The following is a 14,926-nucleotide window of genomic DNA, read 5'->3' on the forward strand; positions in this document are numbered from 1 at the left end:
TGAAGGAAGTTGGCTTATTCCACAGCACTGCAGGGGCTCTGCAGGTCAGGGAACCTGTGATAGGCATTTTGGGTGCTTCCCTCCTTACTCCAGTTTAGGCCATCAGGGAGCTAGAAGACCCCCCCTTATCCATGCCTGGCTGATGGCTCTAAAGAAACCAAGTGATACAATTCACCTGCAAACAGGCTGGGGTTTACTGAAGCAGAGGACTCAACCCAAACACAAGCTGGTTGGCAGCCTGAAGCTCCTTCAGACTGCAACATTTCTAGTAAACACCCATCACCAGAAGTATCTTTTCAAGTCGAGTTTGAGACAACAAGACAACATGGGGAAACACGCTGCATCCTAGCTGTTCCGTGACCATTGTGTAGTTTTGTAGCCATTTTAAAGTCCTCTCAGCTCAACAAAGCACCGTATTTATACACAGGAAGTAAATGCTGACTCTGACAAATGATCAAACACATGATGACACCTTGATATGACAGAGTAATTTGAATATTTGTTTGTTCATATTAAAAAGGAAACCAAACCCCCAGCAGATTCCAAGAAAGCGATTTATTTCCACTTGTCCTTACAAGTTTAAGACAGTATACTTTTTATTAAAAAACAGTTTCATGTACTATTTAGAAAAGATTACAACTTTCTTGTGAAACACCAAATTATGACCTCCTGTCTACCTTTTAAGGATAGGTGGGTTTGTTTCTTTCTTTTTTGAAGAGTAATCTTCAGAATGTATGGGCAGAAATAGGTGAGGATAAAGTTATCAGCAAATGGATAAACTTTCCTGTATAATTGGACATACATTGATACAGAGGAACTCATCCACCAACTAGTGCTCCATCGGCTCCTCTGCCTTTTCTGCAAGGTCATCAGAAACTGGAGCAGGCTTGAAGAGAAGAAAAACAAGTATTTTAGGAAGACAACACTTTACAAGTAAATCAGCTTTACCCTGGTTTGAGCACCACCAGTGCAAATGCAGCTCATGTCAGCAGTTTTACAAAGGAGCAATACCCAAATTAAGCATGGAGCAGGACAGAGCATCTTGCTCCAGGCATGAAACATACATAGCCACTTCTGCTGCAAAATAGTAAAAACTTGGACTTGATCAAAGATGACATTGGAACAGTGTGGTGCCAGTTCAGCATAAACTGATTTAATAAGCATCTTAGTTTCCAACTAAGGTTATATGATTTTCATATGATAACCAAGGTTATATGGTTTTCATATAGTAACTTCAAATTTAAAAAATCCCATTCCTAAAACTACTAGAATAGTAGAGTTAAATGTTGCAAACACAAATGTGATAGGTCATATATCACAAAATGCTGTCTTTCAACAAAGCCTGTTTATTGAAACCACACACCTTTCTCTGTGGCCTCTCCTCAAGACCTTCTAGGAATGGTGCTACATCATCATCGTCATAGATGGTGAACTCCATGTCTTTGCCAACAATTCCAATGGAAACATTCTGTCAACCAAAGAAATGTGAAGAAATGTGAAGCAGTCTCCTGCAAATAAACTCTGGCTTTACAGTTGTGAAACAGATCAAAAGTTTCCTCCCATGACAGAGAGACTCATTGTGCTCTCTGTGTCACCTTAAGGGAAAAAAAGATCCAGAGAGCCCCTCTTTGGCAGATTTTACTAGGAAAGGAAAGGGAGGCAGATTTATACCCTACAAAAGCTGTAATGTTTCAAAATCTTCAAATTAAAACCACTTTTTAAGGCTTTTAATTTCTTTCTTTTTTTTTCTTTTTAATAAGATACGTGATTTTTCAAACTCAACTATTTTAGTCTTATTTTGGATTTTCATTATTTTAAGAGTTCTAAAAAACAAGGAGGGCTAAGAAAAGATAAACATGGAAAAGTGCAGACCAGCCACAGGCAAAACCCCAACTAATGGATACCTTTAGAATTTTCTAGTTCAACAGTTACTCTATTGTCAGAAGTTTCTGCAGCTTCTGATGGTGGATACTCAATCAACTGCTTGTGCGTTACCTTCCCCCACATCCCAGGTGAATTACTGACTGTGCTTACAATGCCAAGTTGTGATTCTAGTTGCATGTGATGCACCTTAAACATTGATCAAAGTTTAAAACAATGAAGCCACCAGGGAAGCAAGGCCTTATTTAGAGGCAATATCACTTCTGATCGGAAAGTTAAATCTATGATAAGTAAGGAAGGACACTGTAGATTAACTGGTGACATGAAATTATCTACTAGTATTCAGCTTCCAAATTTCAGTGCCAGCCATACTTCACATGTATTTTGTCACAGTTATTTCTAGTAATAGCAGCAGTAAAATTTCTTCATGAGAAAACTTAGTTTTTACCTTGGTGGTCAGATCCTGTTCAGCAGGAAGAGTCTCTCTCAGGGCACGCAGTCCATGTTTAACTAGCTCATTTAGATTGCCTTCAAATGAAACCAGAAAGACATTTACAAACTATATACTATTATCTCTAGGCACTCATTTTCCCTTCTTTACATTCCTAGTTGATAACTAGAAAATCAGCTTGGCTAACTTGACTTCCAGAGCTCCTCTCCTTTTTGGTACTGAACACAGAGTTGGTTTGATAGGTGTAGGTAGCACTGCACCAGCTCCTAAGGAGAAAAAATGACTGCTACAGCTGAATCCAGGACAATCAGTGTATCTCAAGAAACAAACCCTTCCCTAAACTTGAGGCTGAATGCATCTAATTTTGGCACCTGCCTTGCCACCAGTGCAACCAGTGATAATCAAGTTTTCTTTTAACCCAAACAGCTATTCAATAGCCTCCTCATCACTATTTCATGCAAAAATAAATTCACGTTTTTCAATGCACCAATTAATAACTGCCCTGACATACCATCCTTGCTCTGACATGGACAGAATTGTCCTTCCCCTGGGTTAAACAGGGCAGAGGCCTTTTAGGTTTGTTTTTTTCTCTGCTTTCCTGGGCAAAAAACTTCTCTTTTCATTAGATGTAATAAGCACCCAGAAGTTAAGACATGAAAATTTGTAACATTTCCTCTACAACTTTGTCTTCATGCAGATTTACACTTACACCAAAATTTGGCTCCCAGAATGTGAAAGAATGGAGCAGTAGTAGAAAACAAAGTGCATAATTGATGAATACCATTAGACAGACACAGTTTCACTACTCACAGTCAGTAAATTCAGTCATATGTCTTTCCAAGTAAGTTCGTGCCGATTGTGAACGAGCACCAATAGACATTGCTTTGCAGTCAAAATAGTTTGCAGAGGGACAAGTCTGGAAGATATGAGGACCCATATCCTACAAAGAGAGAAAGAAAACCAACACACAGAGTGTAAAACAAATGTATAAATGCACACCAAGCCTGGTGCTGGAACACATGAGATTTTCTAAAATAGTTTTGCTTCATGGTATATCACACAGCTTATATGTATGCACATAAATGTATTTTATATTGCTTATCATATCACTGTTCTTATACAGTTCCTTCAAAACTACTGAAAGAAAAAAGCAATAACCTAAAAAAAAAGTAAAAAAAATTATTTCTTTCACTTTGTTCATTAAAATGCAGCTTTTATGTGGGCAGGATAGCTAGCACTAGAAGTGTTTCCTTCTCTATTCCTTAAACAGTGCTATGCTTGCGTATGCTTTCTACCCTGTGGCTTGCAGCAGGTATTTCATACACATTCCATCTTATCTGCACAGAACTAAAAACTTGCTGTAGGCTTAAACATCCCATGCACGATTTCAGGCAAGATGACAATTTCCTTCAACTTTCCTCACGTCAAAATTCTGGAGGTCAGAGATTCTGTTGTGCTGCATTAAGCAAACTGCTGTTGCTAAACAAGTAAGGTAGAGGCCAGCAATGATTTCCACATACGTTTTTTTATTGACAACATTTAAAATAAGAGTTCACAAATCTTCATAATCAATAGTAAAATTACTATAATTGTGGGATCAACACTTTGATCCCTTAAAACACAAATCTAATTTTTGCAGTAAAGAGTTGTTCATTTTTGCAAATGTACACTTCATAAGTGTAGGCAGAATTAGCTATTCAGAAGCATTTTTGAAAGCTATATTTTAGGTCAAGATGCAGAAAATTATTTACTTATTCTGAGAATTTTGGTAAGTCTGCTTCTTCCATCTTCCTCTCTTAACATGTATTTGTTAAGAATTTGTATAGTATTTGTATAGAATTAGTAACTACTGAAGCTTACTTACATCATAACCTGCAATGAGCAGTCCTACTCCATACGGTCTCCTGCCATAACGCTGTGTTGGTATCTGGGTTTCTTAAGAAAGCTAAGGAAACAATCTCGAAATAACATGCTAATTGCCCATTTTCCTAAGTCAAGCAAAGATACACCAAAATCATTATACAGCCATTATACAGAGAAGTGAAGACTATGTTCAAAAAACCCCCCAGATCTCACAATGTACTGGAATACCAATTTCTTTTCCATCAGAACAAATTTAGCAATTAGCTTTTCTGAAATAACTCAGCAGTGCATTAAACCAAGTATACAAACACTTCACCTAATGCTGCACAGCCTCGCTTAATTTCTTATCTCTTTGAGCATTTTCTAGGTACCTGACATCAGAATACAAGGCCTCAGTTGTGTTCCATGGAGAGACAAAAGTTGCCACAGGATAAAACCCATATATATGTGTGTGTTTGTATATATATATGTGTGTGTGTGCGCGTATATGTGTGTCCCAGCGAGCAACTATAATACAGTAAATCATCCTATTTTGGATGGTGCAGTGACATCTTCTCCCCCACTTCCAAAGGCATGGTGCTGTGTAACAGTAAAAAACAGTGCCATGTTAAATGTTGCATAGCACTTTAAGCTTCTCTATCAGATCAGTGCACATTATGGGATATTCTCTGAAAGAATACACAAGCTATGTGAATAAAGAAAAATTAACTCTTAATTTAAATTGACTTTTAAGCTGGGATATAGGAAAATAATTTTATGAACATGTATGAACAAGTAAAAAGCTATAAAAGTCATAAAAGTGTAAAAAAAGGATACTACTTCCAATTAGTGACACTAGGCGAGAAACTGGCAGAGGTCTATCAAACACAAATCTAGAATCCAGACATTCCTGACGCATGAAATTGCTAAGAGGAAAAAAGAGAAAAAAAAAATAGGAAGGGAGGGAAAATCAAAACCAATGCAGACATCAAAGTCACAATGAGTTGTCACAATACTTGTCTCTTAATATAAGCATTTTTTTCTACTCTGCTCCTTGAGAAAAAGGGTCAAAGGCATTCCGTAATTTCATTTCATCGTGACCTATCACTGTTATTTTAAAGTTGACCACAGGTTTGAAAGAGTATTATTGTATTTCAGCGATACAAAGGCAAAGAAGGCAGAAGTTCATGCAGGCAACAGACACTGTCTGAAGAAAAGCTGCAGTAAAATGGTAACACTTCTTTGTAATGCTACAGCAATTTAGATTTATTTCAGAAATTTCTTCTAAGCCCTTTCCTATCAAACTCAGGAACACTTCTCCTTCTGTGTACATTTACCTCATTTCATGAAACTATAGGGCCAGCAGGTAAAAAGCAAGCCCCTCTGAAGCTGAGACATGCAGCAGTGTACTTTTTAAATAACTTTCTTAAATGTAAATATACAGAAGCAGCTGCTAGTGGGATCTAAGTGATGAACTTTCTCAGACTGCTTGGAAACTCCATCACACTGAGAAAACCAGACAGGATTGTCGTACTAGTAACAAAACCAAAGAGCAAGTGAGATTTCTGCCAACTAGTTAAACATCTGCCAGTATATCATGCTGAGGTCTTTGGCATAGTACAACAGAGCAGCAACTCAATACTAATCCTTAGCTGACCATAAAATTTCATTTGCAATAGTCTACAAATGAACTTTCACTCATTATTGCAGAACCATGTAAGTCAACAGCTAAGATACTCACCACAAGAGTCTTGCATCAGCAGTAAGTCCAGCAATTGAGATACCAATATGGTTGTCAACGTACAGGATTTTTTTCTGATGAGCTGCAAGCTCAGACTGTGCTCTCTATGCATAAAAGGAGAAAGCAATGTGGCAGACTGAACAGTCTGTCAAGCACTGTGGAGAAATCTGATAACATTTTCAGCAAGAACTGAGTATGATCATGAAACGTAAAACAAACAAATGTACAAACTTGCAACAGAAACCTATTTCCACTTCGGTAGGAAACTGCCAGAACGAAAGAAACAACAGACACTCAAGCCTTCGGAAAAGTAGTTTTAACACTTAATAACTAATGAAAAAAAAAAGATTAAAAGAAGAGGAACACATCTTTTAAAGAGAAGAAAAATCTTTCACTCACTTCCTTCACAATTTTATGAAAATCTGCTTTACATAGACACTGAAAATATTTATAGTCCGATACTGATACACAAGCAAAAGGAAGCTGGGATTGCATTCATGGAAGAGTTCAGACTGGGCAAAACTGATTTGCCAAATCGAAACTTTTCTACTAATATCATTGTCCTGAGAACACAGGTTTGAAGTTACCTTGAGAGCAACCAGGACAGCATGCGTCTTCGACTTCAGCCCCACAGTAGCTGAGCCTTGCTTCACAGCTTCCATGGCATATTCTATTTGATGAATTCGGCCCTAGAGAATAAAATCAAAAGTAATTATTCTAAAGTTAATAATCTGAATCAAGTTTCAACAGTTCTTTGTTTTCAAATGTTTGATTCCTCCACCCCAATTTACTGCATAATAGTTTAAACCTACAATAGACTTCCTCAGTTAACTTCCACAAACACCCCACAATTAACTGCAAAAAACCTGGCCATCTCTGAGCCATTCACTAGTGAATATAAAGAAACAGGCAAACTAAAAATAAAGTACAAAAAATCTTGCCATTACAAGACTTCTGTCACTGTCTTCAGAGGAATCAGTACTTGACCCAGTGTGATTCAAAGACAGACTCCCCCAGCTGAAGTTGTATGCTTAACTTTTAATCGAGTTTCATGAAGAAACAAGTCTTATGCAATTGTTGTGTCTCACTATCCATTCCCTAATAACTTCTAAACAAGTTATTAGTCAACTGCAGTAAAGCCTGAAAGAGGAGTAGAGGTCTCGAAGACATTTAAGTCCCACCAAGTTCTGCAAAGGCAGCCAGGAGCTTTGGAAGAAAATAAGACAATGCCCTTTTAATGCAACAACTGCAGGCAACACAGCCTGTGTTCTGCACTCTAGCTGGCCAGCCTACGTCAAATAGTCAGCATGTTCACTGCTGATATGCAAGTACTAGAATTACTGACCACAGCACACAGTTGCATCCTACCAGTTATGATGGAGTTCCTATAGTGAAATGTATTGGAGATTACAGGAAATTGCTTTCTATTAATTTGTTGGGTTTTTTTTTTGGCACAAGGCTTTTAATTTCATTTCTCTAGAGAAACACAAAGTCTGCTAGATGTTTAAAATAATCCACCATCCCATTTCATCCATAAGTTATAAATGGAATTTCAGTAACATAGGATACTTCCTGCCCAAGAGCAGTATTGAATGACTGTGAATACTGCCCATCAGTATGGAACACTGTCCAACATCTATTTATCAACTTTCATGAATGACTTGCAAGGCTGTAAAAGTGCAAAATCCTTTATAGCCTTTAATCTCTTATTTCCTTTTCTTTATAACAATATTTTCAAACCTCTCCCAATAGAATGTGATTATTCTTTGCTCCTGTATTAAGAATTATTGCAATATCATATCACTGCTTCACCTACAGGACAGTATGGAGCAGTAACTGCAACACAGCAGCAATTCTTAATGTCTTTTTTACAAAAGGTATCAACACTACTTAAATTTTCAAGGCAATTTATGAAAAAAAACATGTTGATGACTTTGTAATATCTACTTAAGGTGTGAAGAGAATGTTATAGTTTTAAAAGTAATTTTTAAAGTTTTAAAGACAGATTTAGGAAAAAAAAAGTTCCTGATAAAGAATCTGCCAGAGAAACACCATCGTTAAGAAGGATAAACCAGTTCAAAGCCATCTACAGCCACAATGGTATTGACTAATGAGCATTCCAACATTCAAGGCTGTCTTCATATAGGATGGAAAGTAGGAAACATGCACTATTACAACATATGTTGAAAACAATACTACTACATGACCATGATTTTCAGTATTAATACAAACCCACAAACTACTTATATTAACTTCACACTAATACAATTCACTATTTGCATTTAAAATAAAGCTTTAGTTTTGCTATTGCTAGAAACAAGCCAATTTTCAAGACTCTGGTTTTCCATTAGTATCCTATCTTAAAATGTCCATACCAAGAGAGGAGGCAGTATTAAACACCTGAACTGATGCTTGCTTCTAGAATATTTGGAAGTCAACACAACCTATGCGAGCTTCAGAACACACCATATATATTTTAATAGCAATATACAATAAAAAATGATTCAGAGGTAATAACATTTCCAATTTAGGAGTAAATCTCAATATAACCTTGAAGACAGAGATAGCGTGAAGCCTCCCTGACATTCCACAACATGGGAAACACTGCTGCACAGACTTCGTACCTGAAGCACGGTGTTAACTGCATTACAAAATGGCATTTAACCACTCACACGTTCTAGCTCTCAATATTATAATTACAAGCTTTATACATGGAACTTACTCAGCAGGCGTTTTTTAACCATTACAATTACAGAAAATTAAGATCTGTGAATTCATACTACAAAAACCAGTATCTCAGATTCCACATTTCAGACTGCCACATGGGTACAGTCATTCAAACAGGGGCTTACTGTAGGCCTACAAAAATTGTGTAATTGTGCATAAAACCAGAGATAATCTGAAAAAAGAACAGATATTTTTTATTTTGAAAAATCTGAAGACAATAAAGCTCTTAAAAAAATAGTAAACCAAATAGTTCCTTTCCAATATTAGCTAGTGAAAAAAGAGAGAATGACCTAGCAGTAGCTTAACATTGGGGAGATTTAAGCTCAGTTACATGCTTTTTCATATCTTACTTAATTTTTCATTATAGGTTTGTAAATTGATCGTACAATCACAGAATGGTTTGGGCTGGAAGGGACCTTTAAAGATCATCTAGTTCCAAGCCCCAACGATAGGATCTATTTTGTACCTCACAGGTACATTCAGAAAACAAGGGCCTTAAGTACTTTGAGGTAACATGGCCTATCTAAGCATCACTCAGGTTCATACACCAGAAGCTCAGAGAGGTGTTAATGGCCTTGTAGAAAGCAACAGCCTACAAAGCTACAGGGAGCAGACTGCAGCAATCTCTAGGCACTTGAACACAATCTACACTACTGTGATACCACTTCTGCTAGAGTGGAAGAAAACCAAAAAGCTAGGAAGAAGTCTGTTAGCAAGCTTATAAAGATTTTACCTGTGGGCTCCAAACTGTAACATCATTGTCATACTGGTTGCGAAACTAGAATAAGCAAAATAAAATCCATTAGTGTCACTTATAAGCTGGCAAAAAGAGCACTCCTAAGCAAATCATCATGGACTGGTTTGGGTTGAAAGGGACCTTACAGATCATCCAGTTCCAATCTAGATGCGGTTACTTCAAGCCCCGTTCAACCTCAAGTTCCGGCCGTTTTGTTACAGGGCTCCCTACACGACGCGTCTGTTCCCAGGCCTGAGGCAGGGACCGACCTCCGGCCAAACCCGTTCTGCAGCCGGCGCAGCCTCAGGGCACGGCGAGACCATGAGGGGTGCAAGGAGAGCCCCCGGTGCCACGCTGGGAGGGCCAGGACTGCTGCCTGTCCCGCTCCGCGCTGGGGTGAACGGTGTTGCTCGGCCCGCTCCGGGGGCCGCCTGCAGCGCTGACCCTCCGCTCTGCACCGTCACGCCGGGCCGGGCTGCGCTGAGGCGGCCAAACGGGCCGAGCCCCACAGCCGACGCTGCACTCCCCTTCCTTCCTTCCTTCCCTCCCTGCCCCTGCCCCAGCCCCGCCGAGGGGAGCGCGACCTCCACCTTCCCCGGGCAGCCCCCTCGGTGAGGCTCAGCCATAGGCCTGCTCCCGGCCCGCGGCGAGCCCAGCCCCGCATGGCCCAGGAACTGCTTACTCACGGCCCCGCTCCCTCCTCCTCGCCCTCCCCTTCCCCCTGCAGCCCGCTCCGCAGCCCTGGCAGGGACCGCGGGGTCGCCCGGCCCGAACCGGCCGAGCCCGGCTGCCCCTCACCATCCTCCTTCCCCCGTAAGCGGCACGGGCTCCAGGGCAGCTTGAGGGGACCGCTCCGGCAGCGATCGCTCCGGACTGGAAGCGGTCAAGCAGCACTAGTCGCACGTCGAGTCATCGATGGAGCGCACAGCGGCTAGCCCCGCCCCAGCTGCATGCGCGGTGCCGCGGCCTGCGGAGGTGATCCCGGTACACCGAGGTGCTGAGGCCGCGGGGCCGGTCACTGCCAGTAGACACCATGCAGGAGTCGCTGTGTGCTAAAGGTGCTGAGCGACGGCATTGAGCCTGCTCTGTCTGAGGGGTGTGATTGCTCAGCGCTCGAAATAACGCGGCGGGTCTCTTCAGGCTCCTGCGGGCAATACGGAAGCTTCGTTACCTGAGGAAAACTTGCATTTGGGAAGTTGAAATTCATCTATTTTTATCAATAAACTCGAGCTGTTGGTTTTGGTAAATCTGTAGTGTTTTTAAACACATTGAAGATAAAGGCACTGATATAGGATTATTTGCTATTATCCCGTTTTCTTTGTTCTTTGGGAAAACCGTTCTTCACATTCACAGGATATGAAGAGAGCATTGGAACAAAACGCCGTTCCAGCCATTGTTACAAATAGCATCAGGTTACATGAAAACCTTAGCTGCAGCCAGAAGATGTATGGAGAAATTCAATCACAGTTACTCTTTAAAAATTGATTAAAGAACCCAACTACTGCCAACTGGAGGAAAGGTCTCTCCAGAACAGCTGTAAGAATTTGATCACTGCTTTGTGAGCACAAATGTGCACAGGCACTTGGAAAGGTACTGCAGAACCAGCAATAGTAGGTCTGTATTGCTTTTCTCCTCCCATTTTTTCCACTCTGAGGCAAAATCCATTGCTATCGAGGAAAAGGCATCCCTGTAGAGTTTATGTACTTAGCACCAGTCTTGTGCAGACAGCACAGGAATGGCATCTCATGCTTCAGGAGGCTCCAGAGTCCAACCCTCCACACTCTAAAACCACTAGAAGGTTTTAAAGCTATAATGGGGCTTTTCTCACAAGCATGCAGTTTGTGAAGTGGTGTGCTCTCAAATACTGCAATGAAGTTTTCTTACAGTGTCCAGGACCATAACCCTTATGAGCTTAAGCAGTTCAGGGTAAAAAAGCCAAACCAAAACCAAATGAAGGCGGTTGGGTAGGAGTAGGACAACAGCCACTGTTAATCAGGGGTTTTGGAAAAAAAAAAAGTAACATAAGTCTTTAAAATTATATGACACCAAATGAGAAGCACTATTATAAATAACATTAGAAAAATATTGCTATGTCTTTCTTAATTACAGCTAAGATGGGATTAAATGTCTAAATGTGTCTTTTTGCTGTCAAAGATAGAAAACTACAAGTGCTTAACAAAAATTTATTGCTTACTGGGGCTATTTTGGACAATATAAAGTACTCATATATTTAAAACTGAAAAGTGAGTTAAAAATTGCTGAGAGAACTCTGTAGGATTGCATGACTCAAGCATTAAGACAAAATAAAAACAATACTGTATTCATATGTTTGGTTTTTTTAAAAACAAGTATCCAACTGCTGGGGTCACAGTCTTTAAAGTCAAATCAGTATCCAGTCACCTTTGGAACCTCCAGACCAATGACACATTTCTCTTACCACTGTACAGTTTTCTCTTTTTCCCTGGAGAGGGCTACAGTGTTGTCCAGGAAAAATAAGAAAACCAAAAAACCAAACAAAACATATTTAAATTAACTTGTTTTGCTATTTATAAGCTTTCTGATTAATAAAAATTCATTTGATCTGAAGTAACTTCCTTTCTTCAACATTGTTCGGTGCACACTGAAACAGGATATATAAACTTTTTATTAAGTGAGCTGAACAGCTTTCAAACTTCACTGCAGTTTCAGCAGATAGTCCCTTAGTCTCTGCTGTAACACCATTCTGCAATAACTTCCTAGAGCAATCAGGGACTCCTAAAGATCCCTTTACTCCACCTACAGCAATAGAACAATAGACAGATATTTCCTCTCTTCTGACAGAAGTATGTTAGTTTTAATAAAATGCTAAACTATGCCAAGACTCTACATTGTTCTGTACAAATACAGCAAGTAATGTTAGGAACCACAGTTTTAGTGATGAAAAGGCAGGATTTGTGAAACTTCACATAGAAAACTGGTAAACGCTGTACAGATTAAGAACTTTTGGAAGCTAAATGTACTATTGTATGGATTTATTAAATAACATCCTTTACTAATCCTTTATTATTAATATTTTACTACATGGATAGAAAAACATATTCAAAACCAAACTAAGCAGATGTCCAGCTATTAAAAATTTATTCTAGAGCAAGTGGATTCAGGCCATGTGATGGCAGGAAGAGTGGCATGCACTGGAGTTCCAGCTGCTCTCCAGTGCTTCAGGCAAGACAACTGTTAGTGTATTCCCAAGGCAGCAGCACAAGAGGATGTCAGAGGCAGGAATAATCTCTCAAAAGGGAAATGCTTACTGGGGAAGGAAGTCATTCACTTCCTTCTGAATGCTCCTGCTTGCCCTTCAGGCTCTGTATGAGCCCTGTGTAGGCAGGGCTAAAGTGACTGGGTTTGTAATGTATTTCTGATTGCATTTCAGTGCATCGGTGTTGAAAAGCACTCAACCTATTTTGACACCGTTCACACTTGAATACTGTGATTCTTGTTTCCCACCTTAAAACGATGCGGCAGTACTTAAGACCTTAGGAAAAGTGGAAAGAATTATTCAAATTATGGAACAGCTTTATATAAAGAATGGCAGTAAAGAGTAGAATTAGTCTTCAATCCAAATACCAGGAAACAAGGAAAGGTGACGAATACTCATCAAATCACAATTGGCATGGAGATGCTGAATAGATAATGTTGCTTCTCTGTACTCTGACGGTGGTATTGGGTGTCATTAAAAGCAGCATGATCAAGCAAAGATGGTAGTACTTCCTGAGACATGTCATACTTGTCCTGTGAAAACATTTGCACCTTGTGGTCTTTTGGTCTTGGATTGAGAGAGCAGCTGGAAAAAATAATGGATAAAACGACTTTTCAAGCCACCTTACAATACTGCTGATACGTTTGAACTATGTGCACCAATGAAAAAACAGCTAACCTAAAACATGCATATACAGTCTCAGGAGAAATTAATGATACTATTTTGTTCTGTTATGTTTCCAGCCTAGTTATAAACAGCACCTGACATCTGAGCAATGTCAGGCATTGCTCTGCAGAGATTAATATACAGGAACTAGAAGGCAAGGCCATTATGCCTCCTCTTCTGCCGATTCACTAAAGGAAACAACATTCCTCCAACTCCCCTTTTGGGATACCACTCATCATCCATCTGTGTAAAAAAACTGTGTTGCTATGGACTATACTCCTGTAGCTGTACAGAGTTTCTTTGGTAAAGATTTTCTCCACTGGGGCCAGTGGTAACACTTTTTGTAATACTACATTTCATAATAATACTATCACCGTTTAAATTAAATATGGGACACTAAGAAACTAAAGGCAGCAAAATCCTGAGACAGAAATAATTTGATTTCGACAGTTTGCTCCCTTTTTTGTACAGTGAATGTCCAGTAGATGATCAGTCATCTAGACCAACATGAGAGGAGGTGGATACCTTCCTTTGGACAGAGTACAAGACTCTCAAAAATTATCATCATGAGAATTAACTGCTGAAGAGAGACTTTAAAATGTTGTTCTTCCTTCCCCTATTAAAAAAAAATAAAATAAAAAAAGCCAAAAAATTGTCATCTTGTCCACTGCAGCTTACAAATACTGAAGGTCAGAATTTGTTTCAGAAGACCCTTCAGTCTTACATGCTGTATTTAGCTGGATGACATTTAAACCTAATTAGTCTCAAGTCACCATGGTTGATAATCATTTCACATTAAGTGTCTCTTACACTTCTCAAGTCGTTGATTTGTGTCTTTTCATTTAATGTCGCAAAGCTGGATCTTAATCTCTAAAATAAAACTGGATTTAAATGGCCCAAACACCTTTATTCCATTCTGACATACATACAAACATTTCAGCTTCGTGTTCGTTTCATCAAAATAAGGGTACTTAGGATTAAATTGGATATTGTTGTAATACATTCAGGACTGAACATTTTGACTAAATTTCTTTGAGAACTACCTTACTCTCTCAACAATATGAACAGTCCATATTAGGATTTAATTCACGTAATAAATTTACTTCATTATTAGATATTTTTATAAGGTGAAAAGACTACTTCAATGTACGCATTCATGTATAACATTGAATGTCATATTTGATATTTTCATCAACTAGGTTAAGACTGAGCACAAAAGCTTGACAGCTGCTATAAAAACACATACTTGTCTTTAGAATCACTTAAAGATGATCACAGAAGTGCTCACAAAGAAAAAAGATCTATTGTATTTAGTACTGTAAATAGGAGAAAATAACTTGCTATAAATGATGCCAAATTCCTTTCCTATCCTTTTGCAAACTCGCAGTGGAGGTGCAGGCATTTCTTTCCTTATGACAGCCTTGCATTCATGTTGCTAAAGGCATTTTTCAAGCTACTGACCAGTTTGAAACACTGGAATATTTTGTCATGAAAAATATTAACTACAAAAATTTTTAAAGTCTATTCCTGATTTTAAAAAATCTATCACTTTTGTGAAATGCCATAATTTGTCTTTTTTCAGGACAGGCCTTCAGGGCAACTAACCTTGTTTGATCATCAAAGCTGGCTGGGAAAGACCAGGCAGTG

General features: G+C 39.1%; 1 protein-coding gene across 1 annotated transcript; it reads right to left on the bottom strand.

Moving 5' to 3' along the window:
• Window positions 1-542: 542 nt before the first annotated feature.
• Window positions 543-10,330, bottom strand: PSMA1 (proteasome 20S subunit alpha 1). The gene is made up of 10 exons (XM_031052660.2): window positions 10,177-10,330; window positions 9,376-9,420; window positions 6,503-6,604; window positions 5,916-6,019; window positions 5,012-5,100; window positions 4,197-4,267; window positions 3,143-3,272; window positions 2,330-2,409; window positions 1,364-1,468; window positions 543-886 (listed from the first exon to the last, which is right to left on the bottom strand). Exons 1-10 carry the CDS (start codon window positions 10,177-10,179, stop codon window positions 830-832), a joined length of 786 nt encoding a protein of 261 aa, XP_030908520.1. The 5' UTR covers window positions 10,180-10,330; the 3' UTR covers window positions 543-829.
• Window positions 10,331-14,926: the final 4,596 nt, after the last annotated feature.

This window comes from Melopsittacus undulatus, chromosome 4 (assembly GCF_012275295.1).
Source record: "Melopsittacus undulatus isolate bMelUnd1 chromosome 4, bMelUnd1.mat.Z, whole genome shotgun sequence".
In the NCBI taxonomy this organism is placed as follows: Eukaryota; Metazoa; Chordata; class Aves; order Psittaciformes; family Psittaculidae; genus Melopsittacus; species Melopsittacus undulatus.

Excerpts from the sequence above, each read along its gene's own strand:
- PSMA1 (XM_031052660.2), bottom strand. Across the intron at positions 6,020-6,502 it reads CTGTCCTGGTTGCTCTCAAG|AGAGCACAGTCTGAGCTTGC; the intron begins GTAACTTCAAAC and ends TTTTATGCATAG. Across the intron at positions 5,101-5,915 it reads GCTGATGCAAGACTCTTGTG|CAATTTCATGCGTCAGGAAT; the intron begins GTGAGTATCTTA and ends TTTTCCTCTTAG.